Source organism: Solanum stenotomum, chromosome 9 (genome assembly GCF_019186545.1).
Source record: "Solanum stenotomum isolate F172 chromosome 9, ASM1918654v1, whole genome shotgun sequence".
NCBI classification, from domain to species: Eukaryota; Viridiplantae; Streptophyta; class Magnoliopsida; order Solanales; family Solanaceae; genus Solanum; species Solanum stenotomum.
This window is the reverse complement of record NC_064290.1, coordinates 41,729,813-41,751,798: the sequence shown is the minus strand read 5'-3', so window position 1 is coordinate 41,751,798 and position 21,986 is coordinate 41,729,813. Positions and strand designations below refer to the sequence as shown.

Here is a 21,986-nt window from a genome sequence, read left to right as displayed (position 1 = left end):
ATGCGGTCGAGTGAAACTTAGGGTTTTTCATGAAACTTGAAAACTTTGAAACTTCTTTGAAATTGACTCTAGGGTGAAAACTAACCCTAGATGAAGGATCACCATACCTTGATATTGATTCCCCACAAAAATTTGAGGAAGAAACACCTTGAATCCACAAACCCTAGCTTCAATGGCTCCCTTCTTCTTCTTTGAGTTTAGAGAGAGAATTTTTGGGAGAAGAAGAACTTTGGGGTTTTGATTTGGGTGTTTTGAAATAAAGGAATAAATGAAGTGTTTAAAGACTAAAAACTATATATATATTTATGATATAAACCATTTAAAAACAACCCCACACTTTAAATAATTAAAACGAAATTACTTAAAAACCCCTAACTTGGGTTGCCTTGTCAGGGACCACGCCCAGTTATATGGTACGTCAAGGGGGACCACGGCCCGTGGTCCTCTTGGCAGTGGCTCCCTTCACTTGCCAAGCCTTCATGAGGCCAAGGCATCTTCAAAGCCACTTCTACGGACCGTGGTCAAGACCACTGGCCGTGAAGTGGTCCGTGGACTTGGGGCAGTAGCTTGGCCTCAAGGCCTTGCCTCCCACTAAGCTAAGTCTTCTTCACGGCCACTTCTACGGACTGTGGTCAAGACCACTAGCCGTGAAGTGGCTCGTAGACTTGGGGTAGTGCTTGGCCAAGGTTGGGCAGCCTTGGCCTTTGGCTTAGGCCTTGCCCCCTTGGCTTGGCACTTGCCCTTGCAACCCTTAACCAACCTTAGAAAGTCCTTCAACTACGGAGTCTAACATGTACCTTGACGTTGACCCTCACGTTTAGGCTCTAGATCAACCTACCATTTTGCGGGTCGTTATAGAGGTTTCCACGTAAACTGCTTGTGTTGTCTTCTGGTTGTTGTTTGCGCTTTATTACTGTTCTTGCTGAGTCAAGGGACCCGGTCCGTTGACTGATAGTGGATGCACATATTCTATCACTGACAATTGATTATAATTTTAAAAAATATTATCTTACTATAATTAGAGCTATGTTTTAAGTAATCCTATAGTATATAACCAAAAGCAAGCTCACACTCACTTGAGATGATTTGTCTTTTTCCTGAGGAAAGCCGGCCCTTTTGATTGAAAATTGTCCCTAAGTAGTAGGTAACCATATTTTGATTGGTGAGAAGATATTAAATACACAACGTTTCTTTAAGAAATCGTTATACTTGAGTTAATCAAAGAGGTTTGTGCATAGGATGCAAACTCGATGTATTAGTGATGCGTGACAATTAAAATCTAGTTAGATCTAACTCACCAGCAATAACATCGGACATGAGCATAAGTCGTACCTGGTAAGGTTGCTTCTATGAAGGTCTGGAGCAATGATATATGTAGGTCATCTAGTTCTAGAGCAATGTGATCAAAAATAAAGTTTATCAATTATCGGTCCAGATAAGCTTTATTTGTGGAGTAACTATTCTCGGAGAATTCAAGATTCTCTCAAGCAGGGGCTAAAAAATATACTCAAGACATTACTGAGGGCTAAATTATAAGTTCCCCTCACTTGTAACCAATCTGATTTTTATCATAATAGCAATATTAAACTCTTAGTTGTAACTCAAACTCAAAGGCTCTCAAATTATCGTTTTTTGATGACATCGTAAAAAATTAATTACATCGAGAAATATTCTATAAAAATAATTTCCTTGTCTTAATTTTTTTATAACTTATTATTACTCTCCTTTCGCACCATGTCATTACTTTGAAATTTAGTATTCACACATCGATCACTTGATCATTCTCTTTAATTAATCCACGCGTGATTGATTCTCTAATATAAATTCAATTGTTATTCTGAATCAAACATTAATGAGGCATGCATTGTGTGTTTGAAAACTTATGTAAATTTAGACAAGATGTTAGAAAGGGACATGAAGGTAGACTTTCATTGACTTAGATTTCTTGTGAAAAACACCACCTACAAACTACATAAATTGCCAGTCAAAGATGACCAAACTTTAAGAAGAAGAACGAGGTAGAAATAACGTGGAACAAAACACTCTTCAAATAACTACATCCTCATGACATGAAGGCGAAACATAGTTAAAATCCAAGCTATTGTTGTTCTAAGAACTCATCGGACTATCTGGATCATTTAGAGAAGCTATAGCTGTTTCAATCCTCAACTTCAAAAGATCCCTCTCTTCTTCATCAGCCTAAAAAAAGAGAAATCAAAGTGACTATAGATATTAGGTATATATTTAGTCGATAACAAGTTTTAAAAGTTCATGTCATGTTAAAAATAAATTAAAATGGACGAAGTACTAAACATATGATTATAGACTTGAAAGATCGTTATGTCCTAGCCAAATGATTAGGTTGTTCAAAATAACTGTAAAAATAGAATAAATATAATACGTGTTGACATCAAATGATCAAAGAGTTTTTTTTTTTTAAAAAAAAAAAAATCGTTCTCCAATAATTAGAACTATTGACGTTAAATAAATATGATTATGTAATTTTCAGTATGTAATTTAAAAAGAAATTTGGCATACACACGTTTATTACTGTGAGGACAGTCTGGATTTTACTGCTAATCATTGACAATATAATAATGCTATCTTACCCTATAATAATGTACTGCACTAATTGAACTTTATTTTTATTTTATCAAGTGGACCATAAATATTGTTTTCTTAATAGGAACATAAATTATAAAATGGCCCCACATCCTTGACAAAAATATTGGACCATGTATTAGTTTTCAAAATATTGATTCGTGGATTATTTTTGGCCTAATCATCAATATAATGCATATTATAAGTTTTCTTGGAAAATTGAGCTACATATTGTCTCAACCATTCAATTAAATAATTTATCAAATTTATTAAAATAAAATAATGTAAATATTTAGGTGCTTATCTTTTGTTAATTCCTTTTTAAAAGGGGAATTTCTTGATTTTATATTGTGTATGACCTATGGCCAATCATGATTTCAGGGAAAAAAAAAGATTTATGCTACATTTGGTTCACTTGAACCTTAAGAGCGTGGATATCACGATCCACAAATTTGTCTTTTGCACAAACAACATTTTTATGTAAATAGATCTCCTTTTTAAAAAATTAAAAATAAAATTTTGGGGTAAGGAAAATAGGAGATCGATTTGCACGGGGAAGAATCAAACTCTCAACAATTAAGTAAAAAGCTTAAATAACTAATTAACTGATCTATTAAAATTTCATGAGATATTTATTGTGATTTTTTTCTTTCTCCAATTTTTTGGATTAAGAAGGTCTATGCAATTTTGAATGCCTTCTTGAGAGTAACTTTGATATGTTAGGGATCGTTTGATAAGTAAGGATATTTCATAATTAAGTTGTCTATGTCAAAACAAATAAAAATATATATTTGTCATTTGAGAATTAATTATATATTTGTCTATATCAAAAGAAATAAAAATAAATAACTAGCAAAAAAAAGTGGAAGTGACATATCACATTGAATTAAATTGTCAATATAGAAAATCTTTCTAAAATCGACCAAATATTACTTACTGTCACCTCAAAACATCAACTATAAGCTTACGCAATGGAAATACAATATATGTTTTTATTTATTTAATATTCAACATTTTAGCATGTTATTATTATTTTTTTAAATGGACCTTAGTCCGATTAATCCTTAATTTATATGACATGGATGCACATGTAAATTTTGACTTTTGGATGCTTGAAGAAATTACTCCGTATAAATTTTAGAAGCAATCACTCCCTAATAGAAGAGATATGGACGAATTCAATGCAACACATGGGGATCTATAAGTTTATTGACTTCAAGTAAAGTATAAAGGAATAATTGATATGTTGTCTTGATATTTTAGGGGATTATTATTGAAATCGAAAGCAAATACAAGACAGAGGGATCTATAATCAGATCAACTCCAAGTAAAGTATAAAGAAATAACTAATATGCTTCTTTGATTTTTTTTGGGTGTTATAATTAAAGGCGAAAGCATATACTATCTTACTAGGGAGCAACTCAAAAATAAAAGAAAATTGTTTTATTAAAAAATATTTTGTAAGAAAACAGGTAATTTCTTATATTATATGTATATTTTTTTTTTGAATTCGATATGGAAATAATAAAAAGAATATTATCCTAAACTATTTGTATATAATCTACTAATGAACAATATAGGTGACTGAACTGAGATAGAGGTGTCAGGTGTGGGGTTGTAAGGATGAGGCTATAGGGTATGGGTGAAGATAAAATGTGTTAAAAGGACGTAAAATAAACGATAGCCAAAATTTAATATCACTTGTGAAACTTATTTTTCCTATGTTGAAAAGACATTTTTCTTATTTCTTAAATAAGTAATTTTTCTTCTAACAAAATATTTTTCAACAAATTTAACCAAACAAAATATTTTTCAACAAATTTAACCAACCAAAATGATTTTTTTTAAAAAAAACAAGAGTATTTTCCTCCATTAGTGGAAAAAGCAAGGGAACAAAAAACAGAGAAAAGTAAAGAAAAAGATTGTGTTTACCTCAATGAAAGCTGTCTTGAGAAGCCTCCCAGAGAAAGCAGTGATATTTGCACTAATTATTTTGATATTCAAAGATTCAAACACCTCACAAACTTTTACCATTGTGTCTGTTCTTTTGCTGCAAGTAAGGCTCACCACCACTGTCTTTTCTCCCATTGAAGATACCCTCAACTGCAACCCCAATTTTAAAACAATTTTTTTTTAGAACAGACTAAAAAGCAACCCCAATTTTAAAACAATTTTTTTTTAGAACGGACTAAAAAGAAAAAGACATTATTAATCAATTAATTACCTCAAGAACATCAACAGGGGAAGAAGATGGTGGTGATCTTGTAGTTGATCCTGAAGAATCATATCCATACTGCATCTCAAATCTTCTCGATCTTTTAGGCTTTGAATCAAAACTTTCATCTTGTTCAAATTCAAGATCGGTACTACTATTCTTCTTTGACGATCTTCCAGATTCAAGCTCTGAAATTTCTCCTCGAATTCTTCTCTCTTGCTTATGCAATTCTTCAATATAATCAATTGCATCTTTGATTATTGAAGCTTTATCCATCTGAACCCAAAAAGTCAACACCCCCAACCCAATTAATTAAGTAAAAGCAAATCACTATTCATGGTGTTTTCAATTAGTCTACTCACCTTGCTAATGTTTGGGACCACAGCTCTAAGTGCAAATAACCTCTCATTCAACTTCTTCCTCCTATTCCTTTCTGATACAATGTTCTTCGATGCCATCGATGACTGTGACCCATCCGGCGAACTTGAATCATAATACGATGAAATTGGCTCATCGAAATAGCTACATTCATTCAAGTAAAATTAACACAAGAAAAATTAACAAAAAAACAGACTTCTTCGAGCATCAATTTAAAGTTTACCTATCGAGTTCTTCCGATTGTAAGAACATGGTTGTTTCCCAATAATTTTTATATTCATCACCAATGTTATCCATCGAGGTGGAGTGAAGATTAAGCACAAGTTATGCTTTAAATATCTTTTTTGTGGTTAAAGTGGGTGTGAGCTTTAAAATATGAGAACAAGGGTAAGTAGTAGTATATATAGAGGAGAAAAGTGAGCACGTGTTCAATTTTTATATTTTAATTTTATTGTTTTAAATATTTTATTTTTAATCTTTCTTGGAAAGCTCTTATTTATCCCTGCCGTCCACATAGAGTGTGGTAGGCCGCATAGTTGATGATATGTGTCTCATTGAATTTTGTTACTCTATCTTAACTTATTATAACTATTTTTATTTCATGCCCAAACAAAATATATATATGTATTCAACTGTATAAATCCTATTATGTAATTTTCAGTATGCAAATTTAGAAGGAATTTGACAAATTCACGTTTATTAGGTGAGCATAATACATTTTCTTAAAAAAAACTACTTCCTTGGGAGTCTTCTATTTCCTTGTTCATTTTTTACTTGACATACTTATTAGAAAAATAACTTTATCATTTTACTCGTATTAATTGATAGAATTCTCAAATAAATTTACTTATTAAATAAGTTTTACCTTTTAAAAAACATTAACTCTCTAAATAAATTGAGAATATAATAAATAAAAAATATTTTCTTGATTTATCAAAAAATAACAAGTAAATTGAATCAAATAAAAAATTAAAATTAAACAAGTAAAAAGAGACTTAGGAAGATGGAGTACTGACTAAAGGAGAGTAATTTCAAAGAGGACAGTCTGGGTTTTACTGCCAATCATTGACAATAAAATAATGTCACCTTATCCCATATTAATGTATTACGAGGTGATTTGTTAGCTGGTCAAGAAACAACTTATCTATATAATAATTTTATATAACTTATATTATATTTGATAAGAAGATTAGGAAGAAGGTATTTATAAATAAAATTAATATAATATTTGATTGATGATTTAGAAATTCATATAACTAATATATGTATAAGTTATGATGAAATATATAAATTATTTTATGTAGAATAAAATATGAAATCACAAATACAAAATAATTAATCATTACATAGCTAGTATATATCTACATAAAATAATACATAAATTTATTTATTACTAATATTTACATAAACTTAACTAACTACCAAACCATCCGAAGCACATAATCGAACTTTTATTTTTATCATGTGGACCAATAAATATTGCTTTCTTAATAGGGCGTCAAATTATCAAATGGCCCCACATCCTTGAGAAAAAATATTGGACCATGTATTAGTTTATCAAAATATTGATCCATTGTAATTTTTGGCCTAACCATCAATATAGTTCATATTATAAGTTTGTTTGGAAAACTGATCCAGATATTGTCTCGACAGTGCAATTAAATAATTTATCAAATTTATTAAAAGAAATAAAATAATTTAAATGTTTAAGTGCTTGTCTTTTGTTAATCCCTTTTAGAAAGGGGTAATTCGTGAATTTATATTGTGTATAAACCTATTACATATCAGATAATAGATTTTCTCCAAAAGGAACTAAAACCTAAGGAGTTATAATTTAGGTCCGTTTGGCCATGCGATATATGAAATCATAATTTGAAATCATGATATAAACCATGAGATGAAGTTAAAGTTTTGTTTGGACAAGCGAATTGAACTTTTTATGTTAGTATGTTTTCTCTTAAACATAAAAAACTCATAAGTTATAAAACTATTAAAACTGTCTCAANTAAAAAAAAAAATAAAAAAAAAAATAAGTGTTTTTGTGTATTTTTTAAATATATATATATATATATATATATATATATATATATATATATATATATATATATATATATATTCCTCCAACATAATACAAACAATCTTCTCACGTTGAACTTGTATTTCTCGTTCATATGATTGAGAAAATGAACCAACATTGTTAGTTTGAGTCATTTGTTCGTCAATTTGGTTGGTAAATATATTTGATATAAAATAATGAATTTGGTGAATATAAATGGTAGACTAGAAATTGATTTGAAGTAATAAATTCTATGTTAGTGAGAATAATTATTATATGATATATAAATGGTTTGAAAAGTAATGATATGAATTATAAATTTTATTTACATATGAAATAAATGATTAGTAGATATATATGTGGGGGTTTTTTGTACAAAAATATAAACTTGTGGATTAATTTTTATATTTAAAAAATATCAAATCATGTTTTTTTTTGGAGAATATGATTTCATCTCATGATATGAAATCAACATGAAATTGCACGTCCAAACACTAATTTCATATCATGATTTCATATCGCAATTTTATATCACATGTCTAAATGCCTACTAAATATTTATGCTACACTTGGTTTACTTGAACCTTAAGAGCGTGGGTATCACATTTCTACAAGATCTTTTGTATTTGCACAAACATCGTTTTTACTTAAATAGATATCCTTTTTTTAAAAGAAAAAAAAATCAACAGATAAAATTTAGGGAAGGGAAAATAGGGGAGGAATTGCAATTTGCAAGGTAGAAAATTAAATCCTCACCAACTAAATAAAAATTGAGATACTCAACTAATTAATTGAGCTACTAAGATCTCATGAAATGTTTATTATGGTTTTCTCCCTTTTCCAAATTAAAAAGTCTATACAATTACAAAAGCATTCGAGTAACGTTAATCTTTTAGTAGTTGTTTGATGGATATCTCATATTAAATTCGAAATTAAATTTATATTGCGTTTGATTGACGATATAAATTTATCCCGAGATAAATTTATGTTATCAATTAAATATAATATAGAGTTAATTTCAAACTTAATCTTTAATTTTTTATCTCATTCTATTCAACATGAAATTATTTTATCCCCTTCTAAATAAAATAAATTAATTCAAAAATAATTTGATTCGTGTATCAAAATACCCCTTAGCATCTTCTTGAACCAAAACCACCAACTAGCTAGTAGTAATAATTTTCTTTCTCAAAGTTTAATGAATGTACTGTAAAATATTACTCCATACTAATAGATCATTTAAAAATCAATTATATATTTGTCTATGTCAAATAAAAATAGATAACCTGCAAAAAGCGTAATTGACATATTACATCGAGTTAGATTGTCAATATATAAAATCTTTCTTATATCAACAAAGTATTATTTTTCCTATTTACTATCACTTCAAAAAAGATTTTTATCCATTTCTTGGTGCTCCTGCTCCAAGAAGAAAACAAAAATAATTGGAAAAAGAATACGAACAATTCGAGCATCCAACTAGAAAAAAAAATACTAATCAAAAGAGAGCATCAATTAAAGTTTACCTATCGAGTTCTTCCGATTGTAAGAACTTGTTATTTTCCAATAATTATTAGGTAACTTACAAAAATTTCACTAGCTTAAAAGTTAATATTTTAGATTCATACTACTTTGTATTATTATGAATCTTACCAAATTTTAGACTTCAGATATATGTATCTAACGCGTCCAAATACATCTAGATACTTGTATTTGGGATACATAACATTAAAATTAAATGCAGCTTTTCTAGATACATTGTATTCAAGTGAATTTGCATGTATCTAACTTTCTCGCTCGCCTCTCTTCTATTTCGCTCGCCACTCTCCTCTCTCCTTGTATCTGGTATTCCAGATTCGTGTATCCAGTATCTCAAATACATGTATCAATTGTGTGATTCACATGTATCTGAGATACATAGACTATCTCATTCGCCTTCCTACTATCTCACTTGCCTCTCTCCCTATTTTAGTGTATCTGATAGCAAAAATGCATATATCTAGGTGTATCTGACTTGAACTCTAGTATGAAATTATTAATTAGTGAAGCAATTTGTAATTATTTCAAACTATAAGGAGATTTAGTAAATATGGTAGAGATGTTTGTCTAACAAGGTAGTTTTTCCTAATTATTATACTCTTCATTAAGACTATCAAAATGAACTCAAATATAGGTAATCTGACCAATTCGTTTAGAATTTAATGAGTTAGACTTGAGATAATTTGAATTGGTTCAATCTCAACCAATGATTTTAAAAGGATCTTCAATTGCATCCACTTTAGCCATAGTCAATCAATTTTAAGACTCTTTATTATATTGATGCAATATATGTTCCCGTATTATATGTATGAATTATTATCTACTTTATATCTTCTAAGATTTATCTATCCATTCTTTCTATTTTATAAATTTAAATTTTACTTTTCTATGATCAAAATAACCGAAAGAAATTAAACATTATTTTTTTCATAATATACTTGTTATGTGAATCATCTTAAATATATTTTTATTTGGTTGGTACAATTTTCATAACTTACCTCTTCAAAACCAAGAACTTATTTTTTTAAAAAAAAATTTCTTCAGTTAGAATTTAAATTATGATTACAAAAAGTAAGTAACAATATATTAAAATTCTTGAGATTAAGAGGATTATAATCCAACTTGATTTTTAATTCATTTGAGCCCAACTCATCTTAGCCTAAAATAAATTTGAGCAAGTCATAACTCAAACCAATTTCTAATTCAATCCATTTTAACCTTTCTAAATTCAACTTAACCTACCTATTAGACACTTCTCTTCTTCACCAATGTTCTCCATCTTCTTTGGAACAAAGGATGGAGTGAGGATGAATCACAAAGAGACAAGTAATGCTTTAAATATCTTTTGTGGTTAAAGGAGGTGTAATAAGCTTTAAATAGTTGAGAAGTAGGTATATATAGAGGAGAAATTAGAGCACACGTGTGTTTGCTATTCAATTAATTTATATATATATATATTTTGATGTTAGTTTTATCATTTCTATCCTTGTTGGAAAGTTCTTAAATAACCCTGCCGTCCACATAGTGAGAGAGAGAGTGGTAGGCTATGCATGATTGAATTTCGTCTCTTTCTCTCTCTCTCTCTTAATTTATTTGATAATAGCTATTTTTCTCCAACCAAAAATAAAATAATATATATATTATTGTTCTTTCTATTAAGTCAAATTTTATCACACTACTCTATCCTATGTCATGTGTATCCTATGACATGTGTATGTGTTAGTGGTGGCAAATGGGCGGGTTGGATCAAATTTAGGCGGGTTGAAAATGGGTCAATATAAAATGGGTAATAATTCAACCCGTTCATATTTGATATGGGTAAAAATGAATTGGATAAGAAATGGATTGGATAAAATATTAGTTTACCTATATTTACCCATATTTTCATGAGTAAATAGTACTCTACTTAATAATTCAACATGGAGAAAATATTTATCTTTTTTTAGATGAAAAATGTTGAAAATGCTTTATTTGTAAAAGTAAAAAAAAAAATCCTACAACTTTTCAATATAAAATACAATTATGTAATAACAAGGAGAAAATATTTTTAATTTCAAAGTAAATGAATATTTGCATTTTAGGACTAAAACATGCTTAATGCACTTTAAGCAATGTCAAGACTAATACATGATTTGCTTATTTTACACTATTATTTATTATTCAATATAAAATTAAACAAAAAAAATGATTATAAGTAACAAATTACATTTAAAATATATATTTTTTGAGGGCCAAAGACTTCACCTTTTCAATTATAGTGAAAAATGATTTGTTCTATAGAAGAACATAAAAAGCAAGAGAAATTGCAATATTTTTAGTGATATCATGAGTTTATAGTGAATAAAAGTTAGAAGCTTTACCCATTTGACTAATCCATATTTTACTCATATTTTACCAATAGTTTATCCATATTTTACCCATATTTTTATGGGTTGAATATGGGTATCAATCCATATTTTACCCATGTAAAAAATCACTCACCCAACCCATTAAAATATGAGCGAGTTACCAAAATATGAGCTCATTTTGCTGGCACTACTCATGTGATACGTATATATATATCTGTCTTATTTATTACTTGTTCGATCTCAATTTATACGTAATATATTTTTATTTTTAAACATTTATAAAAGAATAACATATTTTTTATTTGATAATATTTAATAATTTTTTAATATTTTATTTATATTGAGTCCCACTTATTTAGTAAAAATTTCATAAAAATGTACTTTTTAAATTATTTTTTTAAGGAAAGGTCGAACATTTGCAAAGTTTTTCTAAAGTTCTTTTAACTTCGTTCCCAAACAAATTACGTGATTGTAATCATTTAAAATTTATTAAATAATTCAAATTATATTATATTCTTGAATATATTAGTCCATATAAATATTATGAATTAGTATAATTGAGGTAATTAATTAAATCCAATAAATATTAATTTAATTAAAGTCCAAATTAAGTGATTTGAGCTACAACAGATGAGCCTAGTTTGCTAAGCACAATTTTATCTCATACTAGAGGCCCATTTTGATGCTACGTGGCAAATGACGTGGTGTAACATCCCGAATTTTTTAAAGATAAGATTTGAGCTATTCTTTATTTGTGAATAAGATTTTATCGCGTGATTCTTAAATTGCCCATATTTTTAAAGGTAAATTCTTTAGTGTGAGAATGATTTTGGATATCAATTAAGGTCACTAGAAGCTCCTAGCACAAAGTTGAGTTGAAAGTTTCCTTACCGATTAAGTTTTGATGTAAGATTTTTCTTAGGTCAACTTCCAATGACCATATCTCTTAGAATATAAGGAGTTACATGACCCATAACCTATCAAATTAAAAGTATTTGAATCTTCTTTCCAACGCTTTCAATTTCGCGTCAATCCTAGTTTTGAGTAAAAATTTATGACCAATTTAGTAACCTGATACAGTACAATGACGAATTAGCCGACGGAAAAACATTAAAAAGGGTCATTTTTCTCTTTTTACCTCTAAGTAAACCCTAAACGAATTTCTTGACTAGTTAAAGACCCAAAACAATCAAATTTCATCTCTTAATACATCATTCTCTTCTCTCTCAAACCCTAAGGCAAAACCCTAAGGAAAAATCAAAGTAGAAGACTCCATTCAAGATTCTTTCCATCTTTTTCAAGATTCTTCTTCAGGGTAAGTTCTTCTCCAAGAATTTGATTCTTTCCAACTCAAATTCCTCCAGACAATTATGAATCACTAATGAAAATCATAATTCTTGGCCATAGAGATTTCAAGAAACTAATTCAAGAATCTCAAGAAACGTTTTCTTGATTGTTTACCTTCAAGCTAGAGTTTCAAGGCTTCTAATCAAGTTCTTCTTCAAGATTCTTCAAGAACCCTGTTCTTCCAGGTATGTAAGGCTATCACAGTGTTGGACTAGTTCTTCCTCACACCCTACATCTACTTTCAGATCAGTAAATGAGAAATCTAGGATTCTACCCTTACATTTGATTATTCTTGAGATGAGTTAATTTTGAGTTCTCGAGTTCCTATTTCTTTTTGAAATTCTACTCCTAATTATTTAATTGCTATATGTTATGCATTAACATTCTTGAGTTGAGTCGTTCATGTCCATTATTCCGCATAAACCCTATGAATTGAGTTATAAATTTTGAGAAGCTTTTTAAAGCCNAAGTTTTTCTAAAGTTCTTTTAACTTCGTTCCCAAACAAATTACGTGATTGTAATCATTTAAAATTTATTAAATAATTCAAATTATATTATATTCTTGAATATATTAGTCCATATAAATATTATGAATTAGTATAATTGAGGTAATTAATTAAATCCAATAAATATTAATTTAATTAAAGTCCAAATTAAGTGATTTGAGCTACAACAGATGAGCCTAGTTTGCTAAGCACAATTTTATCTCATACTAGAGGCCCATTTTGATGCTACGTGGCAAATGACGTGGTGTAACATCCCGAATTTTTTAAAGATAAGATTTGAGCTATTCTTTATTTGTGAATAAGATTTTATCGCGTGATTCTTAAATTGCCCATATTTTTAAAGGTAAATTCTTTAGTGTGAGAATGATTTTGGATATCAATTAAGGTCACTAGAAGCTCCTAGCACAAAGTTGAGTTGAAAGTTTCCTTACCAATTAAGTTTTGATGTAAGATTTTTCTTAGGTCAACTTCAAATGACCATATCTCTTAGAATATAAGGAGTTACGTGACCCATAACCTATCAAATTAAAAGTATTTGAATCTTCTTTCCAACGCCTTCAATTTCACGTCAATCCTAGTTTCGAGTAAAAATGTATGACCATTTTAGTAACCTGATACAGTACAATGACGAATTAGCCGACGGAAAAACATTAAAAAGGGTCGTTTTTGTCTTTTTACCTCTAAGAAAACCCTAAACGAATTTCTTGACTAGTTAAAGACCCAAAACAATCAAATTTCATCTCTTAATACATCATTCTCTTCTCTCTCAAACCCTAAGGAAAAACCCTAAGGAAAAATCAAAGTAGACGACTCCATTCAAGATTCTTTCCATCTTTTTCAAGATTCTTCTTCAAGGTAAGTTCTTCTCCAAGAATTTGATTCTTTCCAACTCAAATTCCTCCATACAATTATGAATCACTAATGAAAATCATAATTCTTGGCCATAGATATTTCAAGAAATTAATTCAAGAATCTCAAGAAACGTTTTCTTGATTGTTTACCTTCAAGCTAGAGTTTCAAGACTTCTAATCAAGTTCTTCTTCAAGATTCTTCAAGAACCCTGTTCTTCCAGGTATGTAAGGCTATCACAGTGTTGGACTAGTTCTTCCTCACACCCTATATCTACTTTCAGATCAATAAATGAGAAATCTAGGATTCTACCCCTAGATTTGAGTATTCTTGAGATGAGTTAATTTTGAGTTCTCGAGTTCCTATTTCTTTTTGAAAGTCTACTCCTAATTATTGAATTGCTATATGTTATGCATTAACATTCTTGAGTTGAGTCGTTCATGTCCATAATTCCGCATAAACCCTATGAATTGAGTTATAAATTTTGAGAAGCTTTTTAAAGCCAACACTTGAGTTTTAGACTGAGTTTTTTTAGGAAGTAACTATGAGTTTTGAGAAAGTTGTATTCATGAGTTTCTATATGGTTATTGAGGTCCTCAAGTTGAGTCGTTCATGCCCATAATTCTGCATGAACCCTACGAATTGAGTTATAAGTCTTGATAGTCTTTGGAAGTCAATCATTGTGTTTCAAACTGAGTTTTGAGAATTTTTTTAAAGGTTTTATTTCATAAAGACTTAAGAATTTCTAATGTTATTTTATTCATATATATATATATATATATATATATATATATATATATTCATATACATATGTACCTATGTTAATTATTGGACTTGAAAGATAAGTTCATTAGTGCATGTTTTCAAGAAGGTAAACATGTCTCATGTTTTGAAAAGTATTTCAAGTAATGTAAGAAGTCCATTCTTTGTAATGGGTGAATTGAGCACAAAGATATTTTAATTATTTTGAGAGTAGTATCAAGCACCGAGTTGGGTTAGAGTGTTTTATAACTCAGAAGTCTCATAAAACTACGTAGCCAGTGTAGGATATGATAGCATTGATTTTTCATGCGACTCATCACTGCCTCTGAGAAGGCATATAGTTGGATTCATAGTCACAATATCATCCTATACCCTCGACAAGGTATAGGATGGGCCCTTGCAACTTGCGGCGGGACGTTGTATCATTTCTCAGCTCATGGTAATGGTTGTCGGTTAGAGAAACTCCCCACAAGTAAAATATATTATTTTCATGCTGCTTTCATTGTATATTTTATTGTAAAGCTTAAATGGTTTTCACTTTATGTTCATGTATTGATTCAGTTGAGTTGCTTTCAGCTACTCAGTTCGGTTGTTTGTTTACTCAATCATATTACATACTCGTACATTCCATGTACTGATGTCATTCAACCTGCATCCTTTTATGATGCAGATATAGGTTTTCATGATTATCAATAGACGCTTCGTTGAGATCACTCTACACTCCAGGTAGCTTTGGTGAGCCTACTTGTACTCCAGTGGACTTCACATTTACTTTCCAGTTAGTAGTTTTGAGGTGTCGTGGGTCTTGTCCCAACATCATTCCTTAATAGTAGAGGCTTCATAGATAGACAGTTTTGGAGAGTCTTTCAGTTTCAAATATTTTATTTAAAATTTATGTTTCATACTCAGTATATTCAACAAAGTTTTGAGATTCAATAAACTGCTTTTAAACATTTCTTTCAATTTGATGCTTATATATGTTTAAGTTAGTCTTCTGCTTGTAGTCAGCTAGGATGAGGGTTTGGTTGGGGGGTCATCAATAGTTCTTGAGTGCTAGCCACGTTCAAAGTGTAGGCTCGGGTTGTGACAAACTTGGTATCAGAGCACAGAGTTCAAGTATCCTAGGGTGTCTAGTATAATCTTATTTATGGTTATGGGGGGCCCACTTCTATAAATGAGGGACTACAGACATTTAGGAAAAAAATTCCCTTTTTTCATACTCTAAATCGTGCAGTAGAACTGTGTCGTAAGGAACTTATTCTAACTCGTGCGTTTCTCATATCCATTCCACTACCCCTCATACTCAAGGTAGTTGAAAAGCAAAGCCATATCCATATCAATGAGCTACTCTCAACAAGAGTCTCGAGAAAGTCATAAGAATACACAGGGGCTTGAGAGAAGCCCGTGAGTGAGCTTAAGTGTTGAGATTCGGATGCACTCATATTAATATGAATCATGCGTTCAACCTAAAAGCGAGATGTACTCTCTTCTCTAACCTTGTTCCAATTGAGACCCTTTTGAGGAAGTATGTTTTAGAGCTTGGGTAGTATTTTTACCCGAAAAGGTCGTATGGGTTACGAGATTATGAGCAATAGTAGTGAAGATGCCCTTAAATTAGAAGAATGCATGTAGAGGTTCATTAATCTAAGAAAGGGATATAGTGATGAGACAAATTATGTTATTGTAGTCATGCACCATGTTAGTTATGAATGAGGAGTTTTCCCTTATGGATAGACTAAGAAGTGATGAGTTTGTGTAGATTTCATGATAGAAGGTATAATAAGAGTTACTATCATGGATGAGTTAGAGTATACTTTAACTAGTAGAGAGTTTCTGTCAATGTAACATTGTGTTAGTAAAGGTAAAGTGTAGGTGTTGAATAAAAGAGCAGAGTATTCATGAGGTAATAAATCCAAGATATGCTTATGATTTTGAAGAGGGAAACCCCATTATATTCAAAGGTTTATAGAACAATGATGTATAGTGAATGAGTAAATAGTACTTAAGTCGTGAAATTGAGTGTGACGATAATACATAAGTATGTAGACGGAGAGATAAATCTGACTACTTGTTATGAGGTCTTAGTGAGCGAGTGTTTCTTAATTTTATCTAGTAGTTGTAAGTTAGTATAGTAAGAGAGAAATCATATTGATACCCGTGTATAGTAATAAGCATTAAGCTTGAATTTGAGATGAGCTTCGTGATCAAAAGAATGGCAACATGAAGGTGATGATGTTAGTCTTGAGATTTGATCGGGTAGACTTGACATATAGTAGGTGAAGAATTGAGATGTTAGCTACAATAAATATGAGTGGTACAAGTGAGGGATCTTACCTTTTAGATAAGGGCAGTGAAGTGTGGCTAAGTCATAAAAGTAACAAGAGCATTAAGAGGTGTACTCGAGATTGTATATAATCAAACGAGGTTCCAATTAAGTTTCTTGTTCTCATGTATGCCTAGAGAGTATAATTGAGCTGTCAATGCGGAATAGGCTGAAGTAAGCATTATTTTTCCCTTAAAGAGTTAGATAAAGCGGTGTTATAAGCCAATGAGAAGAGGTTAATAGAAGCATCTTAGAAAGATGTCTTAGAAGGAGTCTTAGTACCTGCTTATGGAAAGTTTGGTAGTCATGAGATAAGCCTTTCTCGAGTATTAGAGTTAAGGGAATGTAGACCAGTTTAGAGATGATGGAATAGATCCATAGCTTTAAAGTGTTAGTTTAAACCTAAGGGGGGATGATAAGATGAGAAATCAAGTCATTGTTAAGAATGAGATAGTTATGTCTTTAGGAAGGGTTAAGGAGGTACATAAATCCATTCATACTCTAGTGTATTCCTCAAAGTACAATCATTACAACATCATGATGATGTTCTTATATTAAAATTGTGTTCATGATCAATGCTCATACACTTCAGAGTCACATAAATGCTCAGTTTCCAGAATGAGGGGCAAAAACTTTAGCCCATTAATCTCAAGCTTAATCCATAAAGTTATGGATATCAGTCTCATGCTATGAACCTATTCATATAAACAATCATATCTCACAGTATGTTCAGTTTCACAAGTTCATGATTTACTCTCAATGGCTAGCAACATAATGGTATGCCATGCACATTTTTACATCAGAATTCTCGAATGAATCGTGCCTATGATCTTCCACCCTAAAGTTTTAGTAGTCCTTTTTAGTTTTGGAGAAGGGTGTTGTTGATAGTAGTTGTGTGATGATGGAGGAGAGGATTGCTATTTTTTATTGTGATATTGATGGTGTGTTTATTCCATCTAAGGTTATAAATGTGGAGGAAGAAGGGGATAAGGTTTTACAATGAGTACTAAGTCAGCTTCCTGGTAATAATGCATGAAAGTTCTGTTGGTAGAAGTAGCAAGAGAATGAGGAATTATTATAAGGAGTGGTTATAGTATTAGGCTTGAATGTGGTGTTGGTAACATGTGGATAATGCGTGATACATTAGGTGTTTCGTGATATAAGCTCACGGTTAGCTGAATGTAGCGGTAATAAGTAGTGTTCTTGGGATGAGATTCTCTATAGAGGTATAAAACCTGAATCTTGTGATTTAGATCAGAATAATCACCCTATGTTAAGTACTTTGTGATTTTGAGTTAGGCTTGAATATACTAAGAGGAACCCCTTCTATTCTCATTCCAGCCGTCATTCGAGGATGAATGACCCCAATGGGGAGATATTGTAACATCTCAAAAAAATTTAAGATAAGATTCGAGCTATTCTTTATTTGTGAATAAGATTTTATTGGGTGATTCTTAAATTGCCCATATTTTTAAAGGTAAATTCTTTAGTGTGGAAATGATTTTAGATATCAATTAAGGTCACTAGAAACTCCTAGTACAAAGTTGAGTTGAAAGTTTCTTTACCGATTAAGTGTAAGATTTTTCTTGGGTCAACTTCAAATGACCATATCTTTTAGAATATAAAGAGTTACGTGACCCATAACCTATCAAATTAAAGGTATTTGAATCTTCTTTACAACGCCAAAAATTTCGTGTCAATCCTAGTTTTGAGTAAAAAGAGGATCAACTCTCAATCGACTGCCTCTAAGACTACTAATTCCAAATTGTCTACTAAAGTCTAAGGAATCCTTGGTGTTACCGATGTTTGCTTTATCAAGACACAACTTCCAATTCAAGTGTCTACGATTGTACAGTAGTAATATAACCCAACCGAATGGGTTGAGGTCGAGTCCCCAGGGAGTGGTTGCAAGAATTAATAGAAAAGTAAAATCAAGTTCTAATCAATCATAGCTATAAATATTTACGAATAAAAACATATTAAAATTAAAGGTGACACGAATGTCAATTATCAAAGGGGGGTTTATATTCAACTAATGACAAAAATAGCGAAAATATAAAGATACGAAATAAGGGAGATGAGATTCTTGGGATGTGATAAGAATATGGGATAAAATATACTATTGGGTAAATGTTATTGATAGTAAATCGCTGAATATTTGTAACTAGGCTAGACTTTAGTGGGGGTAAATTCTCTCTCGAGCAACTTACCCCGAATCAACTCGATTTCTCTCGAACACCGAGTTGCAGCACTTAAGCACAACCTTCGCCTTAGCCCATTCAGTCTCTCGAACTGAATGTGTGGGAGAAGGTCTAGGATTCACTCTCTCGAGTTGAACCCACGACCATCCAATAACCACCAGCTATCGATTTAGTAGTCTTAGTTTTAAAACATCTCTCTCGAGCAAGCCAAAAACACTAAGATGAAATCGTATTTTCAACTACAATCCCATTAAGTTCAAACACAACTACTAAACGAAATCACATTTAAATAGCAAATAGACTAGCAATAAGTAATACCCAACAGGAAATTTAACCCATATTCACAAAATCACACCCAATTGGGGTTTTAGCTAGACATGAAAAAGACATAGAAATCAATACCAACAAGTGTTTCCATTAAGTGGATACGATAGAAAATGTCTTTAAACACGTCTAGAATGAAGATTCTTGGATACCCACTCCCAATTTCTTGGAGTTGAAAACCTTCAAAACCTTGAAGCTCAAGAACAATGTCTCCCAAAAACTCTAAGAACTAAAAATTGAAAATATTCTAAGTCTCAGTAATAATTCTCTACAACTTGATTCATAAGCTACATAATTAAATAGGTATTTATAGTTTTTGAAAATTTTTGCTGCGAAGGATCACGCTGCGCAGTTAGTCGGGATCGCCGATACACTCAGCGATCCGCCCTTTGGTCTGGTTCATCGTTTTTCAGCTTTTGTCTTCAGTATCTTCGCGTTTTGATTCATTGGGTGACAGGGAACTGCTTCGCGGAACTGCTTGGCGATGCGCCGACTGCTTCCTTTCCTTGCAGACTTGATTTTTTTGTTCAGGGCTCAGCACACTGGAACTTTGGGCGAGGTAAGGCCATTCGATGACTCGCCTTATGGATTAGGCGATCTTCAGGCCGTCTTTTCTTCCTTCTTTCAGCCGCTTTGTTTCTTTTTGCTCGATAGCCTCCATGCTTTGCCTCTCAAGTCAAATATCTGAAATTAAGGATTTACGTCAAATATTGAGACAAAATATGCATTTGAGAACACTAATTCAATTAAAATATATCCCTAAATGAGTCCAAATTGTGGACTCATCAACACCCCCAACTTAAACTTTTGTTTGTCCTCAAGTAAAACTGAAGTTCAGCAGTTCAAAAAGGATGTCTCAAACAGTGCTAGACAAGACTCAATCATGAATGTACACAACAAGACTCAACTTACTAATGCATGGATCAATTATATACTCTAAGACTTAAGTTGTGACATATCATTATCAAAGATTCTCAAGCTCACTATACTTGCTTCAAATGCAAATTCAAGCTCAACAAAGGTATTCAAATTCCCTCACACTAAGAATGATTCCATATTCACACACAATGGTTTAATCATTTAAAGTTCTAGAATCAAATGCAACGCTCACACTCACAAAGATAAACATAATGCATGCTTTCACCCATAGGTTTGCCCATATTTTCCAATTGACAATTGTTTCAACTTACTCAAGATCAAAAAGGTCTTTTCAAGGCTTGTAATGGGGTTAAGTGCAAGGGTATGGTCATTTAGGCTCAGTGACTTTCATCCTCATGAAATGTGGTGCTCACAACACTCCCTTTTCTCTTCTTTCATCATTTTCTTTAGTGCTCATAAGTCATCCCGTTATTCACTTTCCATGGATTGTTTGGAAACCCCATTTCTTTTGTATTTTCATAACTTTATTCCATGGCTTTTTCTTTTTCATTCTTTTCTTTTCTCTTTTCTTTTTTTTGTATGGAGGGATTCCATTTTTCTCAACACCATGGGTTAAAGGGAATTTTCTAGCACTTCTTGACTTGCCTTTTCTTTTCACCACACCCCCAACTTAGGCTTTTGGCCTAAGTTGGCTATTCAATCAACAACAAATCAAGGGGATTATAGGTAGTGGATTAAGAGAGGTCATGTTTTCAATAAGTTTCTTCTAAAGAAAGGTAAGGCTCAAAGGGTGTTCAAAAGAGGTTCACACATACTCACAAGGTAGGCCACAAAAGAGGTATATGTCAAATTGGCTCACACTCTTCGAAGTTGCCTAAGATTATATCAAGAGTAGCCTTACTTAGTCGATCAGATCAACTGGGCAAATTCTATGTGTCATCATGCATGGTTCACGGTAAGCTCATCACACAAGGCATTGACACCAAAGTCAAACACGACTTCACACTTTTGCTAGTGTGCAACGATCATCACAAGAGAATCAATTTGATAATTGGCTAGTCACAACGAGATGCAAACAATTCACATATTATCTATGTAACTTCACTTGGTCTCATCATTGCCACACATTCATGTTCGTTCGATTATGAGCACTATTTGAGTCATTGATATTGATCAGAACTGAGACTCAAATTTGCTAAAGAGAAGCCACATTCAAGTACATACAAGAGGTGGCAAATTTTTTTGAAAGGGTCAAAATCATTTCCAATTAAAGCAAAAAGAGCCACAAGCTAAAACAGCCACAAAAAGTAGTGCATAACATAATATTAAGCATAATGAACCAAATATAAAATCAAAACATCAGTCACAAATAGCACACAAAGGTGGGCCTAACCCCACCACAAATAAAAGTATTTATCCTCAAATGCAAACAATATTATCCAAAATTTTAAAATAAAGTAAGACTAATAGGGAGGTAAAGAAGGGATCCTGTCTAAGCAGTCGCTCTATCTGTCTGGGAATTAGTGCCCAGAGTAGTGTTCGAGATCTAGGCATCAGTATCCGAAACTATCTTAAAAACATCAACAGTGCCAGGCCCACTAGGAGTGGCCACCTGCGAATTCACCCAAAAGGCTTGCATAGTTGCATAGAACCCCCGA

General features: G+C 31.5%; 1 protein-coding gene across 1 annotated transcript; it reads right to left on the bottom strand.

Annotated features, from left to right (window-relative positions):
- Positions 1–1,902: 1,902 nt before the first annotated feature.
- LOC125877798 (transcription factor bHLH35) lies at positions 1,903–5,564 on the bottom strand. Its single transcript, XM_049559068.1, has 5 exons — positions 5,418–5,564; positions 5,179–5,338; positions 4,826–5,092; positions 4,534–4,704; positions 1,903–2,199 (listed from the first exon to the last, which is right to left on the bottom strand). Exons 1-5 carry the CDS (start codon positions 5,489–5,491, stop codon positions 2,110–2,112), a joined length of 762 nt encoding a protein of 253 aa, XP_049415025.1. The 5' UTR covers positions 5,492–5,564; the 3' UTR covers positions 1,903–2,109.
- Between the last annotated feature and the right edge of the window lie 16,422 nt (positions 5,565–21,986).

Bases quoted from the DNA above. Each gene is read 5' to 3' on its own strand.
- LOC125877798 (XM_049559068.1), bottom strand. From the start codon at position 5,491: ATGGATAACATTGGTGATGAATATAAAAATTATTGGGAAACAACCATG. The intron at 5,093-5,178 runs GTGAGTAGACTA...TTTTGGGTTCAG, and splicing joins TGGTCCCAAACATTAGCAAG to ATGGATAAAGCTTCAATAAT. The intron at 2,200-4,533 runs GTAAACACAATC...CTCTTTTTTTAG, and splicing joins TCAAGACAGCTTTCATTGAG to GCTGATGAAGAAGAGAGGGA.